This window comes from Trichosurus vulpecula, chromosome 9 (assembly GCF_011100635.1).
Source record: "Trichosurus vulpecula isolate mTriVul1 chromosome 9, mTriVul1.pri, whole genome shotgun sequence".
NCBI lineage: Eukaryota > Metazoa > Chordata > Mammalia > Diprotodontia > Phalangeridae > Trichosurus > Trichosurus vulpecula.
The window spans coordinates 124,607,924-124,629,841 of record NC_050581.1 but is presented as its reverse complement, the minus strand read 5'-3'; the positions used below and the strand labels follow the sequence as shown (position 1 = coordinate 124,629,841).

At 41.3% G+C, this 21,918-nt stretch overlaps 1 protein-coding gene across 2 annotated transcripts in view; it reads right to left on the bottom strand.

Moving 5' to 3' along the window:
- CCM2 (CCM2 scaffold protein) overlaps positions 1-21,918 on the bottom strand; it is a 131,048-nt gene that overhangs the window by 6,372 nt on the left and 102,758 nt on the right. For both annotated transcript variants that reach the window (XM_036738144.1, XM_036738145.1), the window contains exons 3-9: positions 21,579-21,662; positions 20,055-20,238; positions 13,779-13,915; positions 11,953-12,088; positions 6,525-6,582; positions 4,194-4,329; positions 2,149-2,287 (exon numbers count right to left, since the gene is read on the bottom strand). In XM_036738144.1, the coding sequence (XP_036594039.1) occupies positions 2,149-2,287; positions 4,194-4,329; positions 6,525-6,582; positions 11,953-12,088; positions 13,779-13,915; positions 20,055-20,238; positions 21,579-21,662 (874 nt within the window). The remainder of the gene's footprint in view (positions 1-2,148; positions 2,288-4,193; positions 4,330-6,524; positions 6,583-11,952; positions 12,089-13,778; positions 13,916-20,054; positions 20,239-21,578; positions 21,663-21,918) is intronic.

Sequence of the window (21,918 nt, the reverse complement as noted above, 5' to 3'; positions counted from 1 at the left end):
TGAAGGTTGCCTTAAGTAGGAATACTTAACAAACTGGTCATTTAACATTTGAAAGACTAGCAAAGCCCATTTCAACCCCACTTCTGTGTTAGGTCAAGATGCCCCTTAATCTTATCCAGGTGGTTCAGATTTCTTGGCCCAGGTCTGTTCCTATGAGACTTTCTTCATTACCAACTCACTTCTGAGGGCTGATTCCCTGGGTCTATTTTTTCACTTTCTATAGAAATTAGGTTTAGGTATATCTCTTTGGCCTTCCTGGACACTCCTGGGAATTTAATTCAAGAGCTATTTATTATGCCTACTATGTGTGTTCAGCCAAGTGTTAAGTATTTAGGGAGAAGTGAGGTGACCTCAAGAAGCTCAGAATCTTAGACTCATAAGAAGAAACTGAACCCCTGAGATAAGAGAATAAAAACGTATAATCAAGATGGTACAAATTACAAATGCCATGAGATTGCCAAGAAAGAATGGGCCAGAGTAGCTAGAAAAGGCTTCTCTGAGGGTGGGCAACTTGATCTTGATACAAGTCAAAAGCCTTTTAAGTGTGGAGATCTAATCCTACTGATACATATCATTGGAAATGCCCTGGATGTCTGACAGAGGATATGGTCTAGGTAGCCTTGAGTACCAATCAAATGTAGGACTAGGCATTGTTGAGACTAGAGGTGGGGGAAAGAGCTCTCCTTCCCCCCTCCCCCTGACACTTGGGAGAAAACTGACTGAAAGCACAAAGCATGAGAGCTCATGTGGACTGCTCTGCTCACTGGAGATCCCTGAGGCTTGTTCATAGTTGGTTGCTAGATTAACCTGGCCCTGAAGACTTCTGGTTACGCATGTGGCCTGGTCCAGGCTTCTTTCCCCTCTCCTTTGCTACCCAAGACCTTTTTCCCTGAGCCTGGGCCTAATGATCGGCTGCTGCCTCACTCTGCAGACCCTGGGACGCCAGAGGTCCACATCTCTGTATGGATCCAGGCAGACCCGTCAGCAGTAACACTCCCATGCTCCACTGAGCTGGGGGTGGGGAATGGGGGGTGGTGGAGTGGGAGTGGGGGTGGGGGATGTGCTTTCCGCTACTGCAGACAACAGCCCCTCCAGGAGTCTGCGGCCTATTTTGTGAGACACAAAGATCACCAGTGGTTAACTTCTGGTGACAGACTTTGCTCAGCTTAGCGAGGCAGGTTCTTGGGAGTAGATGTGCAGTCAGTTAGCTCCTGAGTCCCTGTGCAAGGCGGTTCTAGCTCATCTCCATTTCATAGGTTAGGAAACTAAGAGATTAAGTGATTTGCACAAGGTCACTGAGTTAACAAGGGGTAGGCCTGGGACTCGAACCTAAGGCTCTGCATCTGGAGTCACACTTCTTATTCCCACTGAAAGACAATAATTTCTAAATGCTAAAAACTATCAACAAATAACAGGGCCAATTTGATTGCTACTTAATTCCATAATGATATTATTGGGGAGGTGATCATATCTGTAGCCAGGCATTATGTCTTGATAATATTCCTTGAGTAGTAGAAAGAACAGACTGAAAGTTCTAGGAAGCAGATTCCAAACCTAACTCAGAAAAAGATGAGCTGTGACCTTTTACAAATCACCCAAGTTCTCTGGGCCTCAGTTTCCTCATCTATATTATTAAGCGTCTGCCTTGAGTCTCTCCTAGAGGTGTTGCGCAGATTGAATGAAAGAATATGTATGAAAGTACTTTGGAAAGTTAAAAGTGTTAGCATTTTTTTTCTTTTTTAAATGGGCAGCTAAGTTGGGGAGGAGGATACACTGGCAAATCCATGGAGGATCAAATGCCTTTGTTTTCACCCATCCTAAAGATAGCTTGCCCCACAGAGGAGGTTCAAAACATTTCCCAGACCTAGCTGCAGGGACCCTTGTCCTGCAGAAGTGATTCGACCCCATCAGCCAAGACTGGCTGGCAAGAGAGACAAATGGGGAGACATCTATTGGATCAGGACCACAATCTTCCTGCCCCCAGAAGAGCTTCATCTTTCCAACCTCTGAAGACTCTTTCATGAATTACTGAGGCTGAAAAATTCATCATCCAATGGCCAAACTTCTTGCTTCTTTGCAAGGGCTAGGCAGGCCCACAGGAGGGAACTCTCTTTTGCTACATGTATAAATAAAGCCTTTCCAGCTCACCTAGCAAAAGGAACTTCCTGCTGTCTCCATAGAGTTGCCGCAGGTTGATACAAAATTCATGAATGGAGGCCCCATTTCGGTACTCATGCAGCAGCATGGCAAACTGCTGGATCTCCTGGGATGACAGCTTGGTTCTCAGCTGCCAAGAGAGCACAACCAAAGACCAGTGCCATTAGTCATCGCTAAATGGAAGCGCCACCTCCCTTACACCCACACCTATGATTACCCAATTAAATGCCCCTGGAACACCTTTCCAACAGTGACAATTAGGGCTAAGTCAGTAAGTCTGAAAATGAATGAGGACTTTTGTCAACTGCACTACGTAGCAGAGAAAAGGCACTCTTAAGTGTGATATCATTCAAGTCCTCAACACTTTTTATTCTGAGGAAGTACTGAGCCTGTGGTCCAGGGCATCAGTCAGAATGTATCAGGTATGACCCCAATTTCCCTCTCCCTTTTTCCTCACCTCATAACTGTACTACATGGAAACTGCACCCAAAGAGGGACCACAGGAAAATCTGTGTCACTGTCAGATGAGGACAAAATATGGGGAGAAGGAGGTAAAATCTCCCAGACTTGGTCCAACTGCTAAACACATGCTTTTTCATTCATTCACGTAACTGCAAAATTGACTTGAGCATTAATTACCTATGCTGTTCCTAAAGGATCTCCTCCTTTTTTGGCAGGAGATGGTGCCAATCTCTCTAGCCCCTCAAAGCTTCCCTGGTTAAGCAAGTAGGAACCTTAGGGAAAGGACCTTGCTTCACAGGGGAGTTGAAGGAGACACCAGAGGCTTGGCTTCCCATTTGAGTGAATCATTTTGTAGGAGGGACAATGAGAATGACCAGTTATTTCAGCAGAAAAATGGTGAAAGCACACAAGTCAGATAAAATGAGTTCGGGGTTACTTGCGAACAGAAACTAGTTCACAGAATCATAGGAGCATAAATATAGATCAGGAGGGGAAGCCCTCCATTTTACAGATGAGGAAGCTAAGATCCAGAAAGAATGCTGCCCAAGGTCACATACGGAATAAGGAGGAAAAATTGATGGGTAAGGTGGGTATCATTACTAAATTTCCAACACAGTGTTTCTGTATTTACTGCTATGCTCCCTTAATCTTACATCAAAACAAACATGATTTTACAACCTTAGCTCCTGCTTTTGATGCCTGCACTACATGTCTTTGAAAGAAGAAATCTTTCAAGGTCAACTTTTCTTACAGAGTGCTGAAAGAATAGAGAAGTAAAGTGGCAGTGGAGGCGGGGATGTGACAAACCATCCACCAAGCCCATCAAGGCCAGCTTATTCAAATCCTCCAATAAAAGTCAATATCCACCACAAAGCTTCAGACTTCCCTGGTCAAATATAGACTTATGGGTTTGCTAGACCAGCCTTACAAATACTAAAATGTCAAAATGCAACCAGTCCATAGTTTCCTCCAACCAACTCCTTGCTCCTCCCCAATAACATACTATTTTTCATTAGTCTGGTAGTAAAATGAATGAAATGAGAAATTTGGGATATGACTTGGTACACGCCCTAAGTCAGTAACTATTTTTAATCCTACATTAAACAGGGACAAAGGACCCTGCTTCAGTTGGGGTAGGGCAGTGGGATTCAGAACAAAGCCTTCTTTTGTGCAGTGTTCTTTCTAGCTAATTGATTCTACTTTTCATTAATTTTATTTAGCTACCCTTTAAGCTATCTCTCTTCTCTTCTATCTTCTATTCCCTGAACCCAGTTAGTTGTGAATGGTCTGTTCCTCCAAGAGGCAATGCTCTGCTGCCCAACAATTCCAATCAGCCACAATGTTCCTAGGTGAGGAAGCTCTGCATCCTGTTCTTGGGCCAATAACACACCCCATAAACCTTGGCCCCTGCGTCTTGGCAGACAAGGCCAATGAAGGCCAGGTTAAGTTTCCTTTAAACACCCCCAATGCTGACTTTGACTACATCTTCTATCTGAACCCCAGGGTGACAAAGCATCAGTAATGCTGCCTTGGCCCTTTGGGGAGGAGGAAGCAGGGAAGGAGGACAGGCCCACCGTCATCATGTAATCCTGCAGGAGTTCGGAGGCTGTGGTACTCAGCTCACTCTCGCTGACTGTTTTGATGTGAGGAGAAGGCTGTGTGAAGGATGAGGATGAGGTGCCACCTGTATCCGGCAACTTCAAAAACAAGCTGAAACAGTAAGAATATAAATATGTGAGCACAGTCTGGTGTTTAATGAGCTGATTAAACTCAACAAACATTTATTAAGGTCCTTTGTAAGGCACTGTGGCAGGTACTTCAGACAGAAACATGAAAAAAGTTTCTGCTTTGGAGCGGCTTACTGTTAGGTAAGGAAAGATAAGTTATGTATATTCTTAGGTATGAATGCAGAAAGAAGTTAGCAGGCTGCTTTGGGCCTTAAAGGAAGAATAGGTCTCACCAGACAGAGATGCAAGAGTTCATTGACAGCACGGAAGAATGCCTATGTGAATGCACTGAGGCCGAAGAGGGCAAGGGTAAGTCTGGGTGACAGCAGGCTGACCAGCACAGCTGAAACACTGGATGTGTGAAGGAGAGAAGAATGAAAATAAGATGGGAGTCATCCTGGGACAGCCTTAGACTCCAGGAAAAGAATTTGTCTCTTATCTTGGGGGCAATGTGGAACCACTGACTGTCTCAACTTAAGAGGACTATCTTGGAAGCCAAGTCTTCTTTGCTTAATGTTCACATTTTGGCACCCTTGCCCTCCACTCTACCATAGGGCTGTAGCCACCACTCCGTTCAGGTCCTCACCACCTCCTGCCTCTAACTCACCTTCCAAATAACTGCCAAAACTCCCTAAAGCACAGACAGGTCTGACCATGCCAGTCCTTGCTCAAAAACACCCAGCAGCTCCCCACTGCCTAAGAGACAAAATACAAATTCCTCTGCCTGGCACTTAATACACTCCACAATCTGGCTCCACTTACCCTTTTAGACTTATTTCCTCTTACAACCTTTCATAAATTCTTTATGTTCCAATTAATATGGACAATTAGCTATTCCCCCAGCTCTGTCCTCCATCTTCTGCCTCTGTACATAAGTTATCCCCCACACCTAGAACACACTCCCTCCTTGTCTCTGCCTCCCAGAATTCTTGTCATCCTTCAAGGTGAAGCTCAAGCATCACCTCCTCCATAAAGCCTTCTTTTGTTGTCCTAGCTGTCAGTGTTCTCTTTCTTCTTTATCTACCCTGAAGTACAATCATCTGTGTACGTGCTGCACTCCCTCCTTCTTCCCCCAGTAGTCTGCCAACTTCCTGAAGGCAGGGCCTGTTTTATTTTTGTCACCAGTGCCTTGCATACAGTGAGCGGTTAATAAATGTTTGTTGAATTAAACTGAAGAATGGATTGGAATGGGGAAAGATTAGAGATAAGATCAGTTAGAAGAGGTATTGAAGGCCTGAGTCAGGGTTGTAGTAGTGTGAGTGGAGAAGAGCAGATGAATGTGAGATTTTGTGTACATAAAAATAATAGGATGTGGCAAGTGACTGGAAGTGGGGAACAAGAGGGAAGAGTCAAAGATGACAGATTTTGCACCTGAGTGACTAGGTGAAAGGTGTTATTAAATGCATAGGGAAGTTGGGAGGAGGGGCAGGTTTTAATGAGTTCAGTTTTGGGCAGGTACTGAGCTTGAGGTGCTGGTGGGGCATCTAAATAGATACGTCCAGCAGGCAGGTAGAAATGTGAACATGAAGCTCAAGGGGGTGACCAAGGCTGACTGCTATACCACACACCAGTTAGCTTAATTCCATGGCATGCTGGCTATTTGTGTCAACCCACAGGGTACCTCATTCAGGGCAAAACTGCTATTCATAAATTGCTTCTTTGGATTCAGAAAGTATTTGAATGAATTTATGCACCAGAGACATAAGTGGCTTTGTGATATGCTTAACTTTTAAGGATGATAATAGTGAACTATGCTATCTTCAATTAAGAATGTTCTTGGCTGAATAACCCATAGTGCTCACCCAGGATGGCAATTTCTACGTATCTGATACATACATGAATCTGAACATAAGAGTGAGGAGAGACTGGGGAGAAGGTAACCCTGCTCTGGGAAACAGTTAAGAATATATATTCTAATGACAGTAGATCAGTAATGTTATCTTTGAAAATGAAAGATGGCACATGATGAAGGCTGTTAGTTAAATTCTTCCCTACACTCATTCAACCAACAATATATCAGGAGAATGTCTGAAAAGGTAAGAAGGTTTTAGACAGCTCCCCTGAACTGGAAGGAAATGGGGAGATGGTCATCACTGGGGAATGGCCTTGGCCTGCATCACTTCTAAGAGCTAGTTCAGCCACATCTACTATAGGGTTCAGGGCAAAGTATGTACTCACAAAGGGCTTGCTTCACTTTCATAGGCTTCTTTCATGTCCACTTTTGTAGAAGAGTCATCTGCAAGGAAGGTAAGAATAAACTTTTAAAGACAGGTGTGAATACCTATTTTTCAAGTTGTCAATAAGTCTCAGCTGAGTGCTGGAGTGATACAACAGGAAAGATAAAAACCACCTCAATGCCACATTTTTGGGGTGCCTCTCTTGACTCCTTTCCCTCCCTTCTCTGTCCTCTCCCTCCTCATACTACCATGATCCTACTGACCTGCGCACATGGTATGTCAGTCCCACTCATCGGACTATAAGCAACAAGCTCCTTGATGAAAGGGGCTGTTTCATTTTTGGCTTTGTAGCTCCTGGGTCTAGCACAGTGCCTTGCATATATCTAATAAACTTCTGCCGACCTAATGTCAACAAATATTTGTTGAATGTCTATTATGTACAAGACACTCTACCAGGCTCTGTGGAGGATACAAAGATGTCTAGGTAGGGAGATGACCAGGCCTGATCACATCACTGCCTTACTCAATAACCTCTAGGATCAAATATAAATTCTCCATTTTGGCATTCAAAATACTTCACAACCTGGCCCAAATGCACAACTCCGTCCCTGCTCATTTATTCATTTATTTATTTATTTTTAAGAAATTTTTTAAAAACATTTTGAGTTCCAAACTCTCCTTTTCTTCAGCCCTCCCCCACCCATTGAGGAGGCAAGCAGTATATCAATTATACATGTGAAGTCATGCAAAACCTATTTTCATATTAGTCATGTTGCCAAAAATAAAAGAGGGGGACAAGAAAAATAAAGAAAGTGAAAAAAGTATGTTTCAGTCTGTACTCAAGAGTTCATCGGTTCTGTCTCTGGAGATGGATTCCATTTTTCATCATGGATCCTTTGGAATTGTCTTGGATCATTGTATTGATTAGAGTAGCTAAGTCTTTCACAGTTGGTCATGGTTACAATACTACTGTTAATGTGCATAATATTCTCCTGGTTCTGCTCACTTCACTTTGCATCAATTCAAGTAAGTCTTCTTGGGTTTTTCTGAAACCATTCTCCTCACCATTTCTTACAGCACAATAGTATTCCATCACAATTATATACTACAACTTATTTACCCATTCCCCAGCTAATGGGCATCCCTTCAGTCTCCAATTCTTTGCCACCACAAAAGGAGCAGCTATAAATATTTTTTGCACACACAGGTCCTTTCTCTTTGATCTCTTTGGGATACGGACCAAATAGTGATATTCCTGGGTTACAGGGTATGCACAGTTTTACAGACCTTTGAGTGCAATTCCAAATTGTTCTCCAGAATGTTTGGACCAGTTTACAACTCCACCAACAGTGCATTAGCTACACTTCCAGTCTTATAAATTACTCTTCTTCATATACTTCTTATTGTTCCTCATACCTGGCACTTTATTTCCTACCTAGAATGTGCTCCCTCCTAACTTCTACCTCTTAGAATCTTCAGTCTCCCTTAAGACTTAGCTGAAGTGCCACTTTCTACAAGAAGTCTTTGCTAAGTCCCCCACAGCTTCCAGTGCCCTTCCTTTCAAAAGTTACCTTCCATCTATTTCAAATGTATTTTTATGTGAACATGCTGTCCCATCTGACAAAATATAAGCTGCTTGGGGGCAGGGACTGTTTCATTTTTGTATCTGCATCCTCAGCATATCATTCCATGCTTGGCACCCAGAAGGCTCTTAACAAACACTTAGTGATGATTGAGACAGGGCTCACATCCATCAACAATGGCATATAGCTTAGTGCCAAATTGAACACAATAAATCTTAAGTGATAGTCAGAGAAATTCAGACAAGTAAAGGAACATTATAGGTAGTAACACTCAGGTCAAGCTTCAAAGAGGAGCTATCTCGACTGGGGCCTTTGAAGAAGTGTCAGAGAAGTTGGTAAAGGGATGTGTAGTATGGGCAGGAGAAACAGCATGAACAATATACGTGTAGGAACATAAATGGATTTGAAGGGAAAAGCTAAGATGAAGTTCTGAAAGAATTTGGACAAAGGGAAGAAGCTCCCTAAAAATACCCTATTCAGAATTTCAGTATTTAAAGAATAAAAAAAACTCAATCACAGTTTAGAATTTATAAGTACTAAGTCCTTTTGATATTACCATTTTATAGGAAAAGGTAAAATGAAAACAACACTCCAGTTTTTATGGAGTTCTGGCATTTGGAGAAGGAAACAGGTCGGAAATATTGGGCTTACTAGAATAAATTTCAAAAGGGCCCCTTGTTTTTAGCTAACTCAACAAAAGATAGGGGATCTCCCTCTCTTTCTTTTTTTTATAAGTTTACTTATTTTTAGTTTTCAACATTCACTTCCATAAATTTTAAACTTTCTCCCCCCCCACCCCAGATGGCATGCAATCTGATATAGGCTCTACATATACACTCCTATTAAACATATTTTCACATTAGTCATGTTGTACAGAAGAATTAGAACAAATGGGAGGAACCATGAGAAAGAAAAAAACAAAACAAAACAAAAAAAGAAAACAGTCTATTTAGCTCTGCATTCAGACTCCATAGTTCTTTCTCTAAATGTGGATGGCATTTCCATCATGAGTCTTTTGGAATTGTTTTAGGTCCTTGCATTACTGACAACAGCTAAGTCTACCAAAGTCAGTTATCACACACTGTGGATGTTACTGAGTACAATGTTCTCCTGGTTCTGCTTGGGGGTATCTCTCTTGAACTTACACTGACTCTACATTTCTTTCTATATTTCCCCCTCTAGACGGGAAAAATGGAAGTCAGCATGGCAGAAAATAAGTTTAGATTGGTTATCTTCTACCAAATGCTATAACAATTCTAAATGATTAAAGATCTGATTAAAAAACATCACATCATAAAAACAAATCAGGGGAGATCTGATAACCAAACCAGGGAACACAAAACAAGACACCCAACTTTCACTGTATAAAATTTTTAAAAAAATCTTTGGTATGAACAAAATCAATACAATCAGAATAAACAGAGTAAAAAGGTAAAATTGAGTGGGAAAAAAAATCTTTGCATTGAAAGTCTTGACATTCAAGCTACGTAAGTAGTTCACATAAATATGAGATTGATTCATTCCCCAAAAGATCAGTTGTCAAAGTATACGAAATTTTCAAAAGAAGAATTGTAAACTGTTCACGATCATATGAAAAAATGTCCCAAATCACTAATAATAAGAAAAATGTAAATTAAAACAACTCTGAGATTTCACTTCACCCCTAACAAGTTGGCAAAGATGACTCTTGATGGAGTTGAGAGTTAGTCCAAGCATTCTGGAAAACAATTTAGCATAACGCAGGAAAATTCACTAAACTGTTCACATCTTTTGACCCAGCGATTTCCCTCCTTGATGGCGTCCCCAAAGAGCTCAAGGATAGAAATATCCCATGTATAATAAAATATTCTACCCAGAACTTTTTGTGATGGCAAAAAATTAGAAACAAAGTGAATGCCCACCAACTGAGTTGAAGCTGTGCTTCATTTTTATCACCCAGTCCAGTACCTTAACATAGACATCTACTGGTAAGGCTAAGAATATGAGACAGATAATGAACACCTTGAGGAAGGACGGAGAATGATCTGAGGGCTAGTAGATGACACATTTAGAAGAGTTACCTGAAACGTTTTTTGTATATAAATAAATTTATTTTCCTCTCTAACAACCTTGTATTGTATGTGTGTGTGTGTGTGTGTGTGTGTGTGTGTGTGTGTGTGTGTAAATTCCCAATATATTCTAATGAGGAAACAAATCATATAGATATAGATAGATAACTTCCCCTTAGCTATTCCCATCTCTAAGCCCAACTGAATCTTTGCTTGTAACAAAGAAAAACAATAAATAATGTATTTTAAACAACCTTAGTAATGTCTGGTAATCTTTAAATAGGTGATAAATTAGCAGAGCTGAGCTTCTGTGATGTCTGGCTTGGTCTTTCAGTACTCTATAAGCACTGGCTATATCTATAGGCATGTGAGTTTGTATTCTTGTAGTGCCTGGACAGGAACCCCACACATGGGGGCTACTATGGACTGTATGTATTTTTAAAAAGAAACACACAGTTAAGAGTTATAGAGCAATTCAAGGTTAGCAAAGCACTTCACTTGTTCTGGCCTTTGATTCTCAATAACAGCAAAGTGAGGCGGGTGCTCTTATTATCTATCACCTTCTTTCCAGTTGAGAAAACCGAGGCTGAGAGAGATTAAGCGATTTGCCCAGGCACATAGATGTAGTAAATGTTTGAGGCAGGATTTGAACCCAGTTTTCCCTGATTCCTTATCTACCTACACTCGCATAAATGAAGAAAAATCTTAGATCCTGACTGCCCCAAGGGAAAGCACTGCACCTAGTACAAAATTTTAATAGTTTCACTTGAGTCATTTCCCCAGTAGATAACTCATCAAAGGATATGAAGTTTTCAAAGTTAGTTTCAAAAGAAGAACTATAAGCCACCTGTGACTGTATGAAAAGATGCCCCAAATCACTAATAAGAAAATGCAAATTAAAACAACGCTGAGGTTTCACCTCACTCTCATCAAATTGGCAAAAATGACTGTCCAAGTATTCTGGAAAACAATGGCAGCTAGGTGGTGCCATAGTGCACAGAGGCCGCAGCTTGGAGCCAGAAGACCTGAACTCAAATCCAGCCTCAGACGCTTTCTAACCGTGGGATCCTGGGCCAGTTATGTCTCAGTCCCTTATCTACCTCCCAGGCTGCAATGAATATAAAGTGAAATAATAATTGTAAAGTGCTTTACAAACTTTAAGTCTCCCACACAGGAAAGCAGGGCTGCCCAGACACCCTGTAATCTTTTTGCTCCTGGTAGGCAAATCCTCCTTGCTTTATATCCCAAGCCTCCGGAAGCAATAATCAAGCCAACACTACCACTGTTGCCTGAATGGAAGTGATAATCATCTACCTCCTGGCCTTCCTCACAAACCCTGTGTCTGTCCAGGTAAGACTCCTATTATTATTTCATGCTATTAGATGTAAGCTCTTCGAGAGAAAGAACCGTGTAACGTTTGTGTCTGCCTCCCCACTGCCTGGCACATGTTAGGTGCTCAATAAGTGCTGTTCATTCCTTCATTCATCTTCTCCCTTGGCTAAATGAAATCCAATAGGCTAAGAGTGTTCCCTTAAAAATGCTGATAAAATGGTCCCGCTTCTCTTCTGTTAGTATCTTCTATTCCCAATAGACCAGAGACCAATAATAGAGGGTTAACCTAATTAAGTGCTAAGACAGGTGGTTTTTTATGAGGGTCTGAATGGGAAGAGGGAAGACTTATTTAAAACAGTAAAGTCCCAGCCACAATGAAAATTCCTTAAGGTCCCACCCAGCCTGTGAAGAATCCAATGGGCTGTTCTCAGCCCCCACAGATTTTCCTCCTAATTCAGCTACCTACCGCTGTGCAGGGACAGTTGGCGTGTGGGTGTAGAGGCCCCATCAAATATTGCTCGGTCTAAGAAGTCTATGGTGGACTCTGTGTAAACAATCTGGAAGACTTGGCTGAGCAGGGAGCAGAGTTCTTCTGCAGCCACCTGGAAACAGGGCAGTGACAGTTACTTCAATTGGCTTCTTCCCCAAATGGCATCCCCTTCCTGACCCCTATATGATGACATGGGCAATACCAAATACAGGCAATGTTGGGGGGAGATGTCTGCTCTGCTTCCAGGATGAAATACCGGACTAATCCAAACACCACTTTGATTCTATCATGGCCTTGCTCAACAACCCAGGGCTTCTCCCCACATGCCTTTTGGTCTGACATTCAAGGCCTTCTCTAGTCTGGCCCTAACACACTTTTCCAGTACCATCTCTCTGTTCCAGCCAAACTGATATGCTTACTGTCCTCTGAACATACCTTACTTATCTTACCTTCATGCTTTTTGTTCACAAATCCCTGGATGCCCTCCCTCTCCTCCAAATCATGTTCACCAATATGGTGCAGCTCCTCTGTTACATCCTGGATGAAGCCTTCCTAAAGTGGACTCTATGCTCACACCAATTACACTCTATCCAATAATTCTCTGATCAATCTGTTCTGTGATAGCTCATCTACTAGTGTCTTAACTGTCTGAAATCTCTTATCACAACTTCGCATTTATGTCTCATTGCCTCTGCTAGATTGCTAACTCTCTCAGATTGAAGATCATGTTTTATACTTCTCTGTATTTCCCACACGGCCCAGGACTTATTAATGAATATGCACTGATCTGATTTTATTCTTCATCAAAAACCCTAGCTTTCAGTGACTTTGTTATTCAGGCTATGGCCACCAGCAGGGGTCACCAAAAGTAGGAGCCAGTCACACTTCACCTTAGACTTAAAATTGAGACTGAATTTCTCCCCTGCATCATGAAGGTCAAACCTTGAGTCATGAAGTTTAAAGTTTAAAGGTTGGTTTGGTTAAGAACTATCCTCTTCTCAAAACAACAACCCTAACTACTCATCACATCACCACCTTATTGAATTAGTTTCAAAAGAAGAATTATAAGTCATTTGCAAAGCACCTTAATATTCTCCCATTTGTTCTTTGTAACAACCCAGTTTCAGAGAGTGAGAGTAATTATTCTCCTTCTCCCTCTTCCCACCTCTTCCTCATCCTCTCCCACTCTTTTATAGATATGGAAATGGAAGAATGGAGTGGTTTCGTGACTTGTCTATGGTCAGCTAGTTGTGGGGATCAGAATTTAGATTTCTAGACTTCCAGCCTTTTCCTACTTCATTATGGGGAAGAAAAGAAAAAGGGGATTAAAAAAAATAAAAAGGAAAAAAGAGGAGAACGCATAAAAGTCACAAGAGGGCAAAATGGATTTAGGTTTTCAGAAAAAAGGATGACATGGCATCTCCTTATCCCACGGCCTGCCAGGAAAGTCACTGTTTAAATGTAGACCTTCCTGAATAAAGCTCCTTCTCTCAAGACAAGTCATGATTTTATACATTCGCCCCTTTTAATGAACTTATTGAAAACTACAGCCTGAAGTGAATGTGTGATGTGATCAGATGCCCCTCTGGAGATGGCAGCTTGGTCCTCTAGCCCACAGCATACAAAAGGCACTGGTCTGAGAGAGGAATAAAACGAACAGTAAAGTGCCTGGAAAATTGGAAAACTAAACATGGCACATGCTGACACTACTCTATCGAGTTGTGATAGACTTTTCTAATGATGAACTGTTTAGGCCACAGGGGAAATAGACCAAGTGAGCTTCTAGTTCCATCCCCTCTTACTTTGTTCTCTGTGGCCAGGATTACCAAGCAGCATGCTTCAACGGGTACCACTCCGCTTTCAGACAGGGAGCCCGAGGTGAGAGTTTTGGAGCCTTCTGCACACAGGCTCTGGCTGGGGGAGATTCCAGGGTCCTGAGCTGAGGAGACACAAATAATCCATGGTTAATGAAACCAAAAGGGGGAGGAAAAAGACATAAGCACTATTCCTGAGAAAAAAGAGTAGCCTGGAAATCTTACATCCAGAACTAGGTTCTGAGACCTTGGGATCACTAACTACAAAACCAAAACAAAATCTGCCTGCCTTCAAGGAGCTTAAATTCTAATGGGAAGATAACACATATTCATAGAACAAATATGAGAGTGTATGATATACACAAAATAAAGACAAGGAGATGGAAGAGTACTAACAATAGAGGGAATCGATCTACACTTCTTGAAGGAAGTAAGCTAGTTCTTGAGGGAGCTACAAATTCCAAAACATAGAGGAGAAGAGAAAGAATATTCCAGGCATGGAGAATAGCCCATGCAAAGGCATGGAGATTGTATTAAGGAGGACAAAAAGCAGACAAAGTTGCATACAGTGAGGGGGAATAGCTTGTCATCCACTTGGAAAGAGCCTGGAGCAGCAACAACAAACTCAAACAGAAACGGAGGGGTGGGGTGGGGCACTGAACCAACTGTACATGAGGATCCCATGGGCTTCATGCTGACTTAGAAAACGATACATTAACATGATCCACCTTCTATTGTATTTTTATTTATTTTGTTAAATATTACCCAGTTACCTTGTAATCTGGTTTGGGCTACAAGCACAGGCAGGCTGTGTGTCTAACACCTTTGGTGTAGAGCTCGATTGTGAAGAACTTTATATGACAGAGTAATTCGCATTTTACGAAGTTTCCTGAAAAGGGGAGTGATTTCTCATCCATAAAATGGGGATGATAATAGTAACTACCTCACAGGGTTTTTGAGAGCTCAAGTGAGATGTCTGTAAAGTGCTTTGCAAACTTTAAAATGTTCTACAATTATTAGTAGTTATCATTATTAATGAGCAGTGGAAACAGGGGAGCGATTCAATGAAATTCAACCACCATTTATTATGTGCGCACTGTACAAAGACTATGCTGGATGCTACAGACACAAAAGCAAAAATGAAATGATTCTTGCCCTAGAGGAGCTTGCATTTTATCAGAAACAAAACCAATGATGTTCAACCTGAACAAAGAGCAGGAACTAGACACCAGAAAAGAGTTTATTATTCTTAGAAGCTCAGTTAGAATTAGCAGAGAAGCAGGGGTGGAACTAGGGAGCAAGACAGAACCAAGGGTTTCTAATTTCTAAGTTACCTAGATCTACACAAAGTAGGGTCATTCCCCCACCTTAAAAAACAAACAAACCCCAAACTCCCAAAACCTCTGTGTTGTCAACCTGGCCCAAAAGGTAGAAAAAGCAAGGAAAGCAAGCTACTATTCTGGATCGGATTCTTACTGACAAGAAGGATCTTGGTGCTACATTGATAATACTGGGAACCTTGGAGGCAAGCTCCTTCTCCATCCTAGAAGGGCTGATGATGAAGGACAAGAAAGCAGGGGACAAGTCTGGCAAGTACCCTGGATTCTGAGAGAATGAATTCCAAAGAATTCAGAAAATGAGTAGATCACAGGAAGTTAGCCCAGAAGAGATAGGAAACTCTCGAGAATGAAACTCTGAAGACACTAAGAGAATTATTCCAAATGAGGAAGAGAAGGAGGAGCTGTCTAAAGAGACCAATTAAAAAGGCAAACAGAAGATGGGAGCAAGGGCAGGTTGTAAAGAATCCATACAAAATCGCGGCACAACCCTGTAATAATTGTGGGAAGAATGCTGAAGCTCAGCATGAACTGAGGCTGTCTAGAAATGCTAAGGACAACAAAACAAAGGATTTAAAAAACCCATATTGGGTAAAAGAAGAGACTCAAGGAAAGGGTTGGTCTCATGCTTGGGATGAATCATGTAATAACAAAGTTTTTTAAAAGGCAAAAGTACCCAACTCTTATTTTATAAAAGGATACAATATAAATGGCCAGTGAGGCACCTGAACCTAGAGGTAAGTCAAGAGAAAGGAAGGGAGCACCCATTGCCTCTGATGACTTCACAGCAACAAGGTCCAGACAAACTCCACTCCAGGGTACCCAGAGTCAGGCAGTGCCAGTGACCTCTCAAAGAATCCAGAGATAGGAGAAGGGCAAAGGTTTTCTTAATTTTCTTTTTTTTTTTTAAGTTTTTTTTCCCCATTATTATTATTATTTTTTATTTTTTAAAATTTATTTAACATATTTAGTTTTCAGCATTGATTTTCACAAGAGTTTGAATTACAAATTTTCTGCCCATTTCTACCCCCCCACTCCAAGATGACGTATAGGTTTTCTTAATTTTCAAGAAAGAGAATCTGCAAAATAAACACCAATAACTTGACTTGGATTCCTGCAAAATTCTAAAAAACAAAGGATGGTAATTGAACATTTAGAAACAGAAGAGGAAATGAGAAAAAGTCAACTTGCAAAAGGTTCCTCAAGGGTAGGTTATGAAAGACTAATCTCATTTCCTTTTAGATAGAGTTATTACACTAGGAATTCAGTGAAATCCTGTAGAAAAAATTTACTCAGACTTTAGCAAATAATTTAACAAAGTTTCACATGGTGAGGAAAAGATGAATAGGTAAAATTAGGTTGATTTGGAACTGGCTGAATGGTAGTTAGGTGGTGAAGTATACAGAGTGCCAGGCCTGGAGTCAGGAAGACCCAAGTTCAAATCCAGCCTGAGATACTTACTAGCTATGTGACCCTGGACAAGTCACTTAACCCTGTTGGCTTGTTTCTTCATCTGTAAAAATGAGCTAGAGAGGGAAATAGCAAACCCGCCAGTATTTTTGCCAAGAAAATCCCAAATGGGGTCATAAAGAGTAGAACACGACTGAACAACAAGAATGGCTGGACCCAAGGAATAGTCACTAATCATTTGATATCAACTTGGAAGGAGTACTCCAGGGGTCTGTACTTGGCCCTGTGTCATTTAACATGTTTATCCATCACCTGGATCAGGGCACAGATGGCATGCCTATCAAATATTCACAAGGAACAAATCTAGGAGTGACAATTCACATATCTGATGGTAAAGTCAGGATGCAAAAGTATCTCAATAGGATTTAACATTGGGTCAAATCTAGTAAGATGAAATTTAATAAGGATAAATAAAAAATTTTACATCTGGATTCAAAAAGTTGATTTCCCATGTACAATATGAGGCTAGATAACAGCTCATCTGAAGAAGAATGTTGGGATTTTAGTGGATTGCAAATTCAATAAAAGTCAACAATGTGACACGGCAGCCAAACAAAAAAGCTAATGCACTCTTAGGCAAAATTAAAAGAGCCACAGAGTTCAGAAGGGGCAGTCACACCACGTGCAGCCCCGGTTGTGTGATATCTGGAGTACTATGTTTAGTTCGGGGTGCCACTTTTTAGGAAGGACACTGATGAAAGAGGAAGAGAGTGTCCAGATGAGAGAAATTTGGACAGTGAAGGGCTTTGAGATCATGCCATGTGAGGAGGAATGGTTTAAGGAACTGGGAATGTTTATTTAGCCTGGACAAGATTTAGCGGGGATATCACGGCTGGCTTCAAGTTTATGAAAGGCTATCATATGGAAGGAGGGACTAGACTTACAACTCTTGGCCTCAGAGGCACACGTAAGAACAAGGGGCCAGCATTTTAGAGGTAGATTTAAGATGGATGTAAAAAGAACCTTCCCTGCACTTCAAGTTATCCAAAAGTGGAATGAGTTGTATCAATAGGAAGCTGTTTCTCATGCATTATAGGGCTTCAAGTAAAGGTGGGATGATTCCTTGTAGGATGTTTTAGAAGGGATTCTCTGGTTGGTCTAGAAGGTCTTGAGGCCCCTTCCAATTCTGAGATTCTGTTCTTTCACAGTCTCTTGCTGGATAATCATCTGTCTCTGTCCTAGGCGGCCTTCTGTTCTACTCTGTACTCTCACACTTGGTGATCTCATCAGCTCTCATGGGTTTAACGAGCTTCTCTATGCAGAGATGTCAGAGAGATAACATGGGGTAGTGGATATAGAGCTGGTTTCAGAGCCAGGAAAATCTGGATTAAAGTCCTACCTCTGATACAAGCTGTCTGCGCAACCTTGGGCAAGTCACTTAACCTCCCTCAATACCCTTGGCAACTCTCTAAGACAACAGGTTACAAAGAAGTTGCAGAGCAGCACTGGGAAGAAGGATTTTCCTCAAACAAGAGTATTCCACCCCAGTTAAGGGAGAGGTCTTGTCTACTGCTCTAGCAGGACTCCCAGATCGAGATAGCAAGCCTTGGTCTGCTGAGCTCCAGTTCCACATGTTCAACTTCCCTGCTGGACCTTTTGAACTGGATGTCCTGTCATCATCTCAAACAGCCCAAAACAGAACTCATGACTTTTCTCCAGAACTTCCTGAGAGGCTGAGGTTACTGACATCCTTCTAACCACCACATTTGTAATCTGTGTCTTCCAGGCCTGGGATACACTCCCTCCTCACTGCCTCGGAGGAGCCCTGGCTTCTTTGAAGACTCAGCTCCCAGGTTGAAGTTTTTCCTGGTTCTCTCAGGGCTTGTGCCTCACCTTCCTCAAGGTTACCTTGAATATGCTTTGTATCTATCTATATACGCACGTTATCTCCCCCATTAGAGTGCACCTAGCAGAATGCCTGGCATTTAATAGTCTTGTTGACTGACGGATCAGGTTCTGCATCTTCTGATGCAGAAATTCTGTTGGCCTCATAAATTCTCATGCCTTAATAAAACAGTTTTTGTAGAATTCAAGAATGCATTCCTATTAGTAACTTACTACAAGGGAGAAAGTCTCTATCCTTGAGGCCATGGCCAAACAATGATGGCGCTTTATCATACACATGTAATCATGGAATATTAAGTAAGGTGCATATTAGTATATTAACCAAACTAGCGAAGGGGCTTTAACCTGATCATAACCTCCACTTTTTGTTGTCTCTTCTTCATTGAATATTGTCTAATTAAGACCTATACCTCACTTTCACTTTGTTTTTTGCCACCTTTATTCTTTAGGCATTTTCCACTGATAACTGAACATGTATGACCAGGACTTTATCATTTGGTAATCTGCTTTAAGATGTGATCTCCAAGAATATATAGTGTTTAAAAGTGTGGAATAGCTCTATTGAGAGAGGGACAATAAAACGGAATAAAGGAAATTCCCTCACTGTTAAATGAAAAGCATTCCCTGAGGTCTATTACTGCAGAAAAGGATAGAATGAGGAGGGAGTTTTTGGGGCAAGTTAATGCAGGAGAAAGTGGGCCATCCTGCACTGCAGAAGATATGGTAAACAAAGGCCAAGAACAAAAAGTGGAACAGAAAGGCTAAATCACGAGGCTGCAATTTCTGATGGATTACTCCATAAACCATCCCAACTTTATCCTTATGGTTTAAGACCACAACAGCCTTCACCACCATAGATAGTCCAATACATCAGGTTGGATTATTCTCCTGTGACCACCTAAGCTAGTGATCTTATAAGCTCAAATAGTATGTCATGAGGTGACTCATTGTAACAACAGCCCATGTGTCCCAAATGCATAGTAAATCTCAAGTTTTAAAGAAAATAACTCAGGGACAGAACTATATATCACCCTAAACCTGTAAGATAATCTTCTTTCTACATTGCACACTGGCACTGTTATGGCCTAACAAGTTCAAACTCACCAGTTTAAAGCCACTCTGCTAATAACCCTCTGGAAGGAAATAGGCTTTGGGGGCAATCTCAGCCTAAAGTAAGAGTTAACTGGTCCAGAAGCAGGATCTAGTTACTTCCAGCAACATAAATTTAGGACTTTGGATGAGCAAAGTATCACATAAACTTTGATTAAGTATTATTTAATAAAGCTTCTTTCATCTTTAATTCTAATTGACTCAAAACAGCAGCTGGGAACTGCAGAAGGCAGATAGCTTAGTGCCTAAGTTTACTATATTGTATGGACAGGATGAGATTAGTCAGTGTCCCAGTATAGATGAATAAGGTTACTCTCTTGGTAGCAGTCTAAGATTTCACAGTTCTAACAAACCCTCAAAATAGTGCCATGAAAGCTGTCAATGTAGTTTTAACATCTGTTAAGTGTTAAGGTTTCATATGCACATGAGAGAATAAAGAATAGTGGGTTAAACAGGAGGTTTTTGCCCAAGGATCAGCATTTAAACCTGGTTCTGAAAGTACCTGTTTTCAGCACCACTAGGTGCGATGAGTCATCCCGGATGTAGGAAACTGCTGCAATGTCATGGATGGGAACCCTGAGTATGATGTCTTCTCCATCTCTCCACACCAGCTTTATGTTGTAGGCAGAGAGACTGATCACAGCATCATGTTCCTGGGTCAAGTGCCCAGGGAGCTGATGAGCCCTCTGAAAGAAAACCATGGGCCATCAGAAAACGGAGGTTCTTCCGCCTTGGGTGTAGGCCAAAAAGTCTGAACCTCTTCTCCGAGGAAGAATTCTATATGTAAAAGGCGACACTATAAATTCATGCGACTTGATCTTTTTCAGCAAACATCTGAGAACTTCTACATCCAAATGAGTTTCATTCTTTTCAAAGTATTCCCCCAAGCGTAGCAATGCCTTAAATCTAACAATACTGCTCCTCGTCAAAACATTGTTTTCACTTCTTCTTTTGGAACTTATTATCTTGAGAGCCTGTGGCCATTTGCTTTTAATAATATTAATGGAGGATAACAGGGATAGACAGTTATTGTTTTCAAATTTCTTACGGTCTTTTCCCTAGGTCTTTCCCTTGAACGTCCATTCTTTATAATGGTTTGAGTATACAGATTAAGGCCTTTGAGAGCAGGCCTTGTGGCTACCTTTGTATTATCAGTTCCTAGCACAGCATCCCACATATGGCAGACACGAGAATGGTTAAACTGTTATATAATTATATGACTACAAAGAAAAGAAACTAATTTTCTTGAGCGCTTATTAAAGAAAGCAGTAAGTAACGGCAGCATCCACGGTATGTGTGTTACCTCCCAAAGTGGATATTTTAAAACATAAAACTCATTTAGGTATGTAAGCTCTAGTGTATGTGGGTTTCTTTTCTTAGGGTCACATCAGGTATAACATACCTGGTATAATGAGGATGACATAAAAACTACTGAGGATCTCTTCCCAATGTATCATGCGGGACAAGGGGAAGAGAGGAGAATGCTGCAGATGGCCAACCCATTTCCTTAGGCCTAAAATACTGTTAAGGAAAAGGACCTAGTTACATTCGGCATAAGTCACTAGATACATACACTTTGAGCTTCTGCTCTAAGATGAAATAAGCTGAATTATAACCATTCCCATTGTGGCCAGTGGCCAGTGGCCATCAAAGGACCATTCTCACTCCCAAGCCCTCCTTTGCCTAAGGTGGGAAGGAAGAGGCAGTGCAGTACTGGGGCGGGGTCGGGGGGGCGGGGAGGAAGAAGGAGAAGGTTTGTTCAGATCTTGGACGGTTCTTCCATTTGGTGAAACATATGATGAGCTTTGGCATCACTGCATATCTTCAACTTGACCACAGTTAACTAGTACATCCATCGTGCAAAATATGCCTAAATCTTTTGAAATCTCTTCTGATCAAAATCTCCATTTTAGCAGTTAATGATGGCTTACTCTCAATGATTCTAAATTAGGTTATCCATCTTCCTCATGTGGGGAGAATCAAAGGACTAATACAGGCTTTAAGATTACAGTAAGATGGTACCCACCTTTGCATTATCTATGAAATGCAGAATTTCAGTCCGACTGGAGGGATTCAGGTATCCTGGGATTGATGTTAATTGGCCTAAATACTGAAACAAAAAAAAGGAACTTCTTTTACTCCCTACTATATTAAGAACACATAGAAAGAGTCTCCTTCTACAAGTAACTAAAAACAGAGCTTCTTAATGACACAAAAGTACAATCCAGTAGCAAAACAATAGTAGAATTTGGTAATGGACAAAAGGAGAAAGGAGAATTTTCTTTCATTTAATGAATTAACAAAGTATTCCTAGTCCTAGTACACTTACCAAAATTCTGTGTGAACAGTGACTGTCTCCATTACAT